At 40.2% G+C, this 13,022-nt stretch overlaps 1 protein-coding gene across 13 annotated transcripts in view; it reads left to right on the top strand.

Moving 5' to 3' along the window:
- Positions 1–5,346: 5,346 nt before the first annotated feature.
- The window catches only part of CSNK1A1 (casein kinase 1 alpha 1), a 49,600-nt gene continuing 41,924 nt past the window's right edge, over positions 5,347–13,022 (top strand). For 4 of the 13 annotated variants that reach the window (XR_009737643.1, XM_061423992.1, XM_061423995.1 and 1 more), the window contains exons 1-2: positions 5,390–6,054; positions 6,669–6,775. Coding sequence is in view for 12 of the 13 variants with exons in the window: in XM_061423992.1 (XP_061279976.1) it covers positions 5,932–6,054; positions 6,669–6,775 (230 nt within the window). In the remaining variant the exon portion in view is untranslated. Of the gene's footprint in view, positions 6,055–6,668; positions 6,776–13,022 lie in introns of all 13 variants that reach the window. The other 9 variants (XM_061423996.1, XM_061423993.1, XM_061423997.1 and 6 more) reach the window with 5 other exon arrangements.

The following is a 13,022-nucleotide window of genomic DNA, read 5'->3' as shown; positions in this document are numbered from 1 at the left end:
ACCTGGCGTGCTACAGTCCATGGGGTTGTAAAGAGCCGGACACGACTTAGCCACTCTTACAGGAAACTAATTTGCCCCCTTCCTTCAAATAAATCTACATAGCTGAAGAAAGCAATTGCTTCACCAATTGGGAACAAATGTGTCCTGCTGGCTGTGTCCATAAAAGGGACATTTTCAGTCTTATGAGTACAGACTTGTAAACCACAGATTTACAAAATTCTTGAGATTTTGAAATGAATGGGAAAGGGAGTAGGGGAGTTGTGAAAAAAGAAAAATCTAATTAATAACAATGACTAGTCAGAAAAGAATCTTACAACCTCTTTCAAGGACAGAATGAAATGATAAGGATTTAAACTTTTAAGATAAATCTAAATAATGAAAAGATAGAATAGCCCACAAATTCTTATTCAATACTTATTCATCACAAATGACCAAAACAGAATTAGGAGTTGTTTATGATATAAGGGATTTTAAGACTTTAGCATTTCTAAAAACAAATTCTAACCAATTAATTCTGGATGTGGGCAAAGATTTAGCTATAGGAATATTCACTGAAATTGTTTATACTAGCAAGATTTTGGAAATAACTAAAATACTCCATTAGGATTGGTAAATGCAGTTCTAGCAATATGATACATATTTAATATGCAGACACTAAAAATCATATTTTAGCAGACATATATATATACCTATGGCTGATTCTTGTTGATGCATGGCAGAAACCTACACAGTATTGTAAAGCAATTATCCTCCAATTAAAAATTTTACAGTTTTTACAAAATCATATTTTGGAAAACTAGTTACAGAGAAATATGTCTGCAGCAAATCATTAAGTGAAAATCCCATCTTCAAACTGAATGTGCACTATGAGTACTTGTTGCAAATTTTTTAGAAATAAAATATACATATGTACACATGTTGTTGTTGTGGTTGTTTAGTTGCTAAGTCGTGTCTGATTCTTTTCGACTCCACAGAGTACATCACGCCAGGCTTCCCTGTCCTTCACTACCTCCCGGAGTTTGCTCAAACTCATGTCTGTTGTGTTGATGACGCCATCCAACCATTTTATCCTCTATTGCCCCCTTCTCCTCCTGCCCTCAATCTTTCCCAGCATCAAGGTCCCTTTCAATGAGTCAGCTCTTCACATCAGGTGGCCAAAGTATTGGAGCTTCAGCTTCAGTATCAGTCCTTCTCAATGAATATTCAGGGCTGATTGCCTTCAGGATTGATAGGTTGATCTCCATGCAATCTAAGGGGCTCTTGAGTTTTCTCTAGCACCATAATTCAAAAGCATCGATTCTGCAGTGCTATACATGTGTGTTGATAAATGCACACACATTCAAGATACATATAAATAGACACAGAACACACATTGAAAAAAATACTGGCCATTTATATACAGCAAATTAACATTTCATCATTATCTCTATACGTTTTTATTTCTTTTTTTTCTGATTTATCTAAATTTTTCAAATGAATACTTGTTACTTTTATAAGGAAAAGAGAATTCAACATTTGATATGTGTAAAAGTTCACTGGGTAACATATATGGAAGATACCAATTTTAGAATCTTGAAGCCATATGGGTCAAAACCACAGATGTGTTCAAAGAATTAAATTAATCGAGATAAATTCAGGGAGGCCTGGCGTGCTGCGATTCATAGGGTCGAAAAGAGTCGGACACAACTGAGCGACTGAACTGAACTGAACTGAACGCCATAAAAAGAAATGTTTGCAGAAAGTCTCAAAAGTGTTTGAAGTTGCTATCATAGATGCAGCTATACACTTTCACAAAAGCTTGTGAATAATGCAGAAGGGGAGAATAGGAACTAAGACCAGAAAGGAAGACAGAAATTGCTGCCATTGTCAAAGACTAGAAAAAAGACTGAATAGATCCAATAAGACATTTCTAATGTTCCTAAGTGTGCAGTCACCTCATTAACTCCCTTATCTGATACTGATTATACACAAAGCTCTGTAACAGTTAAAACACCTGAAGCAGCATTTGACATATTCTAAGCCATTCCATTTTTCTTCTTATTGGTACCAAACAACCCTAGAGATGGACAGGTTGCCCGCCCCCCTTTTTTTAAATATTTATCTGGCTGCACAGTAGTCTTAGTCGTGGCATGCAGGATCTTTAGTTGCGGCATGTGGGATCTAGTTCTCTGACCAGGGATTGAATTTGGGCCCCCTGCATAAGGAGTACATAGTCTTAGCCACTGGACCACCAGGAAGTCCTTGCCCTTATGTTTTTCTTTCTTTCTTACTGCAGCAATCTACACCTCTTATGCTTATCTTTATCACTTTACTTAAAACATACTCCGGTTACCAGTGACCTTTGCATAAACATTGTGGTTTAAAAAAGTTTTCAATTTATCTGGACATCTCTCTGAAAACAGAAGTAAATCAATCACCAGGGCATGATTGTTCCAATTCACTTTCTACCCTTTTAATTCTTTTCTTTCAGTTAGAGGTTGGGGTTCTAATCCTTCCTTTGCCACTAAGATCTGTACAATGTGGGGCAAGCCACTTTATCCTAGTTGGGCACAACTAAAATGTGTGAAAGCACTGTGTAGACTGCAAAACATTTAAAAATATGACTATTGGGAATTAGCTGGTTATCCAGTGGTTAGGACGTCATGCTTCCACTGTAGGAGGCACAGGTTTGATCCCTGGTCAGGGAACTAAGGTCCCACTCATGGCATGGGCAAAAAAAAGATTATTGAAATAGGTGATCTCAAAAATTTCATTCAAGGTCTTAAATAAATTATGAAAACGTGAAAGTGATAAGTCACTTAGTGGTGTCTGACTCTTTGTGACCACATGAACCGTAGCCCACCAGGTTCCTCTGTCCATGAAATTCTCCAGGCAAGAATACTGGAGTGGGTTGCCATTCCCTTCTCCAGGGGATCTTCCCAAGGATTGAACCTGGGTCTCCTGCATTGCAGGCAAATTCTTCACTGTCTGAGCCACCAGGGAAGCCCACTTTACACTATATTTTTGGTGAATTCAGTTGACCCAGGAGTTAGGAATTACATTTTGGCACATTGTAGAAGACTTCCTCTATTATGCTAAAACTGCTGCTGATTCAAAACAACAGAATGATTTATTTGTAATTAAAATACCACCCAAACAGGTAATCCTTCAATTACTGAGGCTGAAAGTTACCACAAACAACACTTCATTTTAGGAGAAGGCTGAATTCGTAGCCAACACCTAAAACTTCCATTTCTACATTAAAAAACCCCAACTTTTGCCCTTCTTAACCTAATAAATTTAAATCTTAAGATTTTCAATTGAAATCACATCTAAAAAAGGCTATAACCACTGGCAATATTCCAGTACATTTTGCTGGAGTAGTGTCAGTGTTGGAATAGTGATTGCAGAAGGCAGGAAACAAGTGAGGAGACACACCAAATATTCACATAAAACAACAGACTCTCCAGGTGAAAGGGCTTCTAAAAGTTATTTAGACTAGGGAGTCCCAGAGCTCGGCATTTCAAAAGCTTATAAAAGGTTTAAAAAGGGGGTGGGGTAAGGCAGACATAAAGTGTGAACATTTAGTTTTGCCAAACAAGGATATTAACAAAACAACCATCTACCATCAGGACCATTTTATAAAAGGGCACTTTAACAACACATACATAAGATAAAATCTCAGAAGCATAACTTGAAATTAGATAAATGAAAAAATGCATTATCCTGCTTTTTTCTAGGTATCTCATGGAAAACTTTGCTGGACTTGCCCCTGTCCACACAGAGACCTCTAGGAATCCCTAATCTGGTCCACTTCACGCATATCCTTATCCCCCAACCCCCAGCTGAGCATTTGTGTCCTCTCTACTGGGGGGGGGGGGGAATTCTTTAAATGTATCCTCCACCCCTTATATAGGGAACTCTTCAAGCTGAGGAATCCATTAAATTTTGGATGGCTGTGGTAAAAAAAATCAGCAGAATAATAGCTATCTTTGGAAACTTGAAAAATTCAGGATGCTTAAACTTGACTTAAAAACAAACAAACAAACACCAGAATCCTGACAGCAGAGAATTTAAAGTAAACCAGACACACGTAGAATCACCAAAGGAGGCTGTCCAACAGTGCTGAATTGGGAGTCAGGTGGCTTGGGTTTTGTTATTGCGAAAACTTCACGTTAAATCTTAGTCTTTTTTCCGTTATCAAATTCAAGACATTTAGGTCAGAGCTTTATGAATACAAATATTTAAGCCAGAAATAAAGTACCATGTAGGAATTCCACTTAAGATATCTTCCAGGATGAACCCCATTATTACTTGATCAGCTATCGAGGCTGCAACTAAGTCTACATTTTTGTCCGTTTTTACAAAATTATCTTATTTGGGATAGATTTTCTATGTAAGTTTTCACAACCGAGGCTTTGATTCACTCATCCATCAGGGCTTGATTCATATTGCAAATGAAACACCATTATGCAGCTTTCTTTTCAGATTATCATTACTACCAAGCCCAATTTTCCCAGTTTAAATTTTTCTAAATGAAATTGTGCTCAAGATTTGATTCTCTGACCAATTTTTAGTAAAAAAATTCTATTGTGTAAAGTTTTAAACGTAGTCAGTTCTATAATGAAGTTATTTCTACCCTGTTTTTCGGTCCAGAATGCAGTTTTCAACAAGACCAAGATACGATTTTTCCACGTTTCTTTGTCGGGGTGGGGGTGGGGGTTGCGAAGAGGATAACCTTTGTATGTGCAAGTTTTTTCACGGCTCTAAATCTTATTTTCTATTGATTATGTATTGGCCACTAACATTACTCGGATTTTTGCCCCCTTTGGGTATCAAGTATCAGTGGGTAAACAACACAAAGACTTAGAGGGGCAGGGTTAATTCCTGCTCTCCCTCTTTTCGTCTCTGTTAAAATAGGGAATCCAACTCTCCCTAAAGCGCAGAATTCTAGTAAGACTCCTCAGCTAGACTGGTAAAACACCAAGCCCTGAACCAGCCCGTACAGGCCTGCTTTTCTCTTTCTTTCCACCAGAGGCGACAGCCTCTTTCAAAAGATCCTGAACTGGAAAGGGCCCGTTGGGGGGGAGTAGCCCCAGTAAAGATCAAAAGGTTAAAAACCGCCTCAAAGGTCAATACCCAACTCTTAAGGCCTGACGCACCATCTTCCAAGAAAAATGAAGGTGACTCCTCCCTAATATGCTCTGTAGGCTTGGGGCCGCGAGGCCTTTCAGAAAACAGGCGGGTCTGAGGTGATTAACAGGTAGTTCAGAGTGCAAGTCGACGACCGGAAGTGGAAATGGGCCCCGGGCGGGGATGAGAAGAGACCACAGCACGCTTGCGCAGTAAGCAGGGTTGCAGTACGCGTGCGCAATTGGGCGGTGACGGAGTGACGTTCAGAGCGTGGGCCGCGACTCTCACGGATCCGGTTCCGCCCTCCCTCTTGCTGTCGACCCTCCGGGGCTAGCGCTCGCGATCCCTTTCCCACAGTGCTCTGCGCTGTGAAGAAGCGGCTCCCGGGGACTGGGGGCATTTTGTGTTGGTTGGAGCCGGAGTAACAAGATGGCGGCGTCGGCGGAGTGACAGGGGTCCCTCCGGGCGGGAGCCGGCGGCAGTGGTGGCAGCGGTATCGCCGCCCTAGCTTCACCGCTCTCCTTTTCCAGCCCGCGGCGTCGCCGGGAAAGCGGGACAGCGGCGGCCGCCAGAAACAAGTGGCTCAGCCTGGTAACCACGAGAACTCCTTCAACAATCTGCGGCCTGGCCAAAAAACCTGACAGCATTGGTGATCAGGTTCCCCTTGGCCGATTCTGGGCTCTATAACGCCGAAAAAGAGCCATCGTTTTCTGTTTCCTGCCGCTCTCCACAGCCTTTCCGTGGTCGAGCCCTAGAGGCCTCCATCCTCCCTTTAGAGGTGTCGGGGCTTAGCCCCAGCCTCCATCTTCGTCTCTCAGGATGGCGAGCAGCAGCGGCTCCAAGGCCGAATTCATTGTCGGAGGGAAATATAAACTGGTACGGAAGATCGGGTCTGGCTCCTTCGGGGACATTTATTTGGCGATCAACATCACCAACGGCGAGGTAAATCACCTGGGGTGGGGTTCACGACTACGCTGCGCCTGTCCTCACTCCCCCGCCCCGCGAACTCTCGGGCCTTTTCCCACCGCACTCACGCACTGGGAAGTCCAGAAGGAGCCAGTTTTCCTGTCTTAGGAACCTCCCCCGCTGTCTTTCCCTAAAAGGAAAGAACCCGAGAGAAAGGTTGGGTATACTAGGAAGTTTTCTAGCTTGTTAAAAATACACCTTAATCGAACTTTAAAAAAACCGTCGTTTAAGGTGAGAACGGCAGAATCTTATTTCTGGGATCCCCTCGTTTTCTTCCTGTATTTTTAGTTGACTGGGGTTCTTGTTCCCATTAGGCCAGCTCCCTATCTCCTGGTTTACTCATAACCCTCATTACGTTTTCTGGATGAATCATTTTCTTATACTTCAGAGGACGTGCCGCTTTCGTCACTGCCCCCTGAAGAGGCCTTTGAGGCTGGTTGCCTCGTTTTATAATTACAGAGATCTTTCTCTTCCCAGCCTCTCACCACATTCTAGCCGAGAGTTGGAGATGTGCTCATGTTTCCCCCTTTTCCCAAGTGACATTGAATCCATAAGGATGTTGATGCCATCATCCCCTCTTTCCCCTGCAGGAGGTGGCAGTGAAGCTAGAATCCCAGAAGGCCAGGCATCCCCAGTTGCTGTACGAGAGCAAACTCTATAAGATTCTTCAAGGTGGGGTTGGCATCCCCCACATACGGTAAGAATCCTTGAGCGAACAGGCGATCTTCTGAGGGAAGTACAGAATGGGAGAAAATGTGTAAGAGGCAGGCAATGGGACCAGCTGAATCCGGCTCTTGGCATTTGAGTTACCTGGGTTTCCTGTGAAGCGTAAGTCACCACAATCACGGTAAATTTTAGTTTGCCAACTTAGTTTAGGATTTCAGTTTTTTGTTAACACTCTGCTTCGTTTAGCTTCCGTCATTCTTCCCGAGGCTTTCATTTGCAGTGAAAAGTATGCAGGTCATCTTTGATCCCAACGCGGAAGGGTTGCCTACTGCTTTCTTTCACCTCAGCTGTTCCTTAGGTTTGTCCAGCGAAGTGGATTTGAGGGTGCCGAAGTGACCGGGCTGGGCCAGTTCGGGTTGCTATTGGAGCTGGCTTGGAAATGGCTGCTCTTTTGTTGTGTTTTTGTTCCAACATGTCTTCCTCCTCCGCTTAGAAAATGGCGGAACGACGTGACTCAACCACATATTCCTGCCCTTTTCACTGGTTGGGTTCATAAGTTATGCTTCCTGGATTCCCTCTTTGGCGGCTCCGAGTTGATTAAACCTTTGAAAAGCCTAGAATAAAGCCGCAGGCAGTGGTGAGGTTCAAGGAAAGAGATGGCATAGTGACAGCCTGTTTGTGATCTCTGCAGCAAATGAGATGTGAAATTAAGTTTACTATGCAAAATCTCTCATAGTCCTTTCCAGAAGTGTTAAGTAACTCTGTAAAGAATGGTAATGTTTGTTGCATTTCAGTCTGTGTACGAAATTTTGTGGGAAATGACAAAGGCAGTTTGAGCAACACTATGTTGAAATTGACTCAGTTGTATTAAAAGGAAGCTTAATCATGTAACCGCAGTTTGACAAGTAACTTTAACCTGTTGAGTTACTTGGTCAGTAACTCCTCACGTCTGGGAAATTGTAGCTTTTTTTTGGAGATGGGATATTGGTGAAGGCAAATAGTAATAAGAATAGATGATGACCAGATGAAGACATTGGGTCCTTTTAAATTATTAAAGGATTTTATAATAGTTCGATTTTAAAGATTAAAGAATATCTTCCTAGGATAAAGACTAAAACACAGTTTAAGACCCAGCCCTTTTCCAACAATTATTTAATAATAACATTTGCAAGAAGATCCAGATATAGTGGAGAATTAACTGGAATGGTATTTACTGTAGCCTCTTTTACTATCCTAGCTTTTATTCTTCAAATCTTGAATTAACTGGATTATATACATTAATTCTGATGTGAAAACAACCAGAGACACACCATCCTTAAAAAAATTTTCAATGGTCATAAACATTTTTAATGGAGAAATTGAATGATACAATTTTCTATTGGTTGGAAGTCAGAATAAATTATTAGGAAGAAAATACCAGGTTTATCTTACAAGATAAAGATTAATGTGAAATCTGAGATGATCAGATTTGAGATTTTTAATGGTTCTCATCCATTAAAAAAACCCTGCTGTGGAAAAATGAAAAACCTTGAGTAAAATACTATCTTTCTTCGTCACAGAATAAAAAAATTTGTGTTAGCCTAAGAATTTTAAATTTCTTTCCTTTTGCATATATTTTCATCTCTCCACCCTGGCCCTTGCTGATTTACTTCCCATTACTAGTTTTTCTTAGAATTAAATGGAAATGCAGTCATGCAGTATGAGGTCATTTGTGTCTGGCTTCACTGACCTAATGCTTTTGAGGCTGGGAGGTTTTATAAATTTCACAAATCAGGTTGAATTTAATGTAAAATGATTTTCACAAAAGCAATAAATATCTGGCATTTTCAGTGCTAGCTCCAAATTAAGTACGTGCAGTTTTATTTGGTAGCTTTTATTTAAGAACAGCACTTATACACCAAAGAGGGCAGTAGTTAATATGGTGATTACCCACATAAATAAATGAAATTGACCTGTGAGCAAAATTCTCAGAACTTGAAAGCAGAGGGAATTGTGGAGTTACAAACTGGGTGGAGCTAAAGAGATTAACCTGACTTTCAAGCTAAGACTTCTTGGGAGAGGAGATGGGATTTCAGGATCTGACTGACTCTAAGGAAGAAAGCTTGGTGAACTGGTCAGGGAGGCTGTCCAACAGTGAAGTCTGGCTACTGGGAGTAGTTTCTAAAGCAGAATGTAGTTATTGAATGAGGGTGAGGAAAGAGTGAACTTGTTTTAGGAGTGGTATAGTCCAGGTACATAGAAACAAAAAGTGGATCATTGGTTTTAAAGTATGAGAGAGAACTGTTTGTCCACTGATGTGGGAAGGATAAGAAAGACTTATGCATAAGCTTTCTTTATTTTGGGTGGCAACATCATCTGCTCTGCTTAGTTTGTTCCCCACTATTTCCACATTAACTATATGCGTGTGTGTTTGTGTTTAGTTGCTCAGTTATGTCTGGCTCTATCGGCCCCATGGACTCCTCTGTCCATGGAATTTTCTAGAGAAGAATACTGGAGCGAGTCGCCATTTCCTGCTGTAGGGGATCTTCCCGACTCAGGGATTGAACCCGTCTCTTGTGTCTCCTGTGTCTCCTGCATTGGCAGGCGGATTCTTTACCACTACCTGGGAAGCCCAATAAATACACTCAATAAATATTTACTTGAGAAATACTAAATTAAATTGCTTATTAGCTTTTATTATTATTAAATAAGGCAGTCTATTCCCCATTGTATTAGAAATTTGACACCTAAATTTCTAGACCTCACTAGTATCTACCTCCTCCCTCAATCAACCCTCACCCTGAAAGTTGTCTTAAGATTCTATGGGATATTCTAAAAGAAAGGCTGAAAATTACCGGGCTTATATATTATAGCATATCTGCCTTATCAAGTCCTTAGTTTGTAAGGACCTTATTAAGGGATCTGTTGTGCAGAAGCACAGCATCCAGTGAGTATAAAGAGCAAGAAGGGGAGGATGGTGTTCAGTCTCTAGATATTTTTAAGAAACTAAAAGCCTTTGGGACTTGTGAATTGACCTCTGGGAGCTCATTTTAAGTTACTTTGTTTCTGTTACAACCCTCCTTTTTTTGTGCTACTTTGAACTGAATTCAAATCTGTTGTTCACTTCAAATACGTTCTCTAAATCCGCCATGTGGTATGGACTGAGTCATCTGGGGTCAGTCAGTCCCTTAATCTTTTTGGGCATATCAGTTTCCTCTTTTTTGAAATAAGATTTTACCAAGTTGGTAATTTTCTAATTTTGTTGGGGTAGAAGTGTGCTGGAAAGAAAAGTTTGGAGAATTTCCTACTCTTCTCTTGGAAAAAGTTTTGCACACTGAGCTTTTTGGTAGGGTTTGTTTTGTCTTTAGCAGTTATTTTATTTTTTTGACTATGCTGGGTCTTCATTAATTGCTGTGCGTAGGCCTTCAGTTGGAGTGAGCAGGGGCTACTCTCTAGTTGCGGTGCACAGGCGTCTAACTTCAACGTCTTTTATTGCCGCACACTGGGCACTAAGAGTGTAGGCTTCAGCATTTGCCGCATGCAGGCTTAGTTGCTTCAAGACATGTGGGCTCTTCCTGAACCAGGGATGGAACTTGTGTCCCCTGCATTAGCAGGAGGATTCTGTACCACTAAGCCATCAGGAAAACCCAAGTAGGGTTTTGTTTCAACAAGTTTCCCTACTTAAATAAGTCACTGGCCTAGTTGATCTTAGGACTTGTGGCTATGAAATTTTAAGATTTATTTTCAGATGATGGTAGCTAGAAAGCATTTCATCACAGTTTGGTGTTTAGTCTAGATCTTACCTTTGAATGATATTTTAGTAGTGAGATACCACTCAGGACCTTGAAAATACTATCTGCATCAGGTAAACCATCAGTTACTATTTAGGAGGAAGTAAATTAATGGGGACACTTTTATAGAAAATATGATAAAGAAAGTGGGAAAGGGCATAGGATAATTTTGGTTGTCTGGGTTTTTTTTTTAACCCCTCCCCCCTTTCTTTTTTTGCCCTCTCTGAATGTCAGAAATCCTGGGAGATATTTGTAAAGTATAAGTTAATCCTTACTGTTCAGTGTTAAAAGCAGCTTAAATTTTAATCTTAGCTTTTTGGCACTGAGCATATATCCTGTAAATAAGTTCTAATACTGTTATCAGAGAACAAAGATGACATCTACACTGGGTATGTCTTTGTTAGAGAGATAATGTTACAGATCACCACATGAGAAATGTGATTTTAATTCATAGAGTAACTAAATCCATAGAGTAACTGTGATATACTAAATCTGTGATATCCTAAAGGTACTTACATTGGCTTATGCTGGATTTCTAGTAATGGAATGATGCTTAGATAGCATTTGGAGCTGGATGAAACTTGAGAAATAGCCACACTCGATGATACAGATTAGACTATTGAGTCTTCTTCAGTACTTCTTACTAGATGTCTCCTAACTTAAAGTTTTCTTGGGGCAGTTTTCACCTTTATGTCAAGATCACATTTTGTCTGCGTACATACCCCACACATTTTCACTTGATGCTGCAGACCTATATTGTGCCTCCTTCCTTTATGGCATTTGGTCTCATACAGAAAAACTGATAAATGTAAGTAACCTATTGTTTGCACTGTTACTCAATTGTGAAAGTGTTACTGTAGCACGCCAGGCTCCTCTGTCCATGGGATTCACTAGGCAAGAATACTGGAGTGGGTTGCCATTCTCTTCTCCAGGGGATCTTCCTGACCCAGGGATACAACCTTGTTCTCCCACATTGCAGGCACATTTTTTACCTTCTGAGCCACTAGGAAGCTCATTAGATCCTTATAATTCTTATAACCCTTTCTCTTCCTTTTGAGTCCATGGATTGCTGGATGAGAACTTTAATGGACGTTATTGATTTGTATCTTAAAGTGGAGTGATACTTGTAAACATTTGTATAGTCCGTGGATTTTACTGCCTTGGCTTTAGTCATTTTTTAGAGCTAGGTCATTTTGTTTCTGAGTATACTTAATCTGTGGGGCTTCCCTGCTGGTTTCGTGATAAAGAATCTGCCTGTCAATGCCAGAGATATGGGTTTGATCCCTCAGTCAGGAAGATCCCCTGGTGAAGGAAATGACAACCCACTCCAGTATTCTTGCTTGGGAAATCCCATGTACAGAGGAGCTTGGTGGGCTACGGTTCATGGAGTTGCAGAGTCGGATATGACTTAGTAACTAGAAAACAGTATCTAATACTTAATATGTATCTAAGATATGATTTGCTAAGGTTTTCTCACGATCTGTCCTGTTTAGCAGAAACTTCAATGTCAAGAAGTCTGTACAAGAGAATTTGAATTTGAAACAAATGTTAACTCATTTAATCTTTTTAACTTATTCCATTTTATTCTTTTTTGAAATATAATTTTGTGTGTTTATTTTTGGCTGTGCTGGGTCTGTGTTGCTGTGCAGGTAAACTTTCCTCTAGTTGCGGAGAGTTGGGCGTTAACTCTAGTTGCGGTGTGCAGGCTTCTTGTTGTGGAGCATGGCCTCTAGGTCAGGTGGGTTTAGGTAGCTACAGCATACGAGCTCAGTGGTTGTGTGTGGCACATAGGCTTAGTTTCTTTGAGGCATGTGGGATCTTCCAGATCAGGGATGGAACACCTGCATTGGTCTCTTGCATTGGTAGGCGGATTCTTTACCACGGAGCTACCAGGGAAGCTGTATTCCATTTTGTTTTTAAGATCAGTCCTTGAGTTTTAACAGAATGTTTTCTGAAGCTAAATGAGCATCTTAATAGCTTTCATAATATAAATGAATACCTAGTCTAAATGATGTTTTCTGTACTGTTTTTATATGATACAAGTGGCTCTTAAAAATTGTGAAAAAACTAGTGATAACATATACTGATCCATGTCTTAATGGAATCTTTTTAATGAGATGTAATTTTCATACAGTGTAGTGTATATATATATAGATTAATGTATCATTGAATAAGTTTTGACAAATTCATACACTGTAAGCCACCCTCCTTATTGACATAAAGAATATTTCATTTTTTTTAATACTGCTAATCCTTGTTAGGCGACATTTTGTGACAACATAGGTTTTATATATTTTTTAATTGACCTTGTGAATTATTGTAACATTATTTTTCTGGATTTGATGTTGATTTGTCAGTATGTACAACTACAAGTTAGTAATATGTTTATCACCATGATGTATACTAACCTAATAAAATGACTGAGTTGGGTTGGTGATACTCAGTGGCGGTTGAGATCTTTACTTATTTTCCTCCTCTGAATAACTAAAATATTGCTTTTTCCTTGTC

This window comes from Bos javanicus, chromosome 7 (assembly GCF_032452875.1).
Source record: "Bos javanicus breed banteng chromosome 7, ARS-OSU_banteng_1.0, whole genome shotgun sequence".
Classification (NCBI taxonomy): Eukaryota; Metazoa; Chordata; class Mammalia; order Artiodactyla; family Bovidae; genus Bos; species Bos javanicus.
Note: the sequence above shows the minus strand (reverse complement) of the source record. Positions and strands in the feature narration are given on the sequence as shown.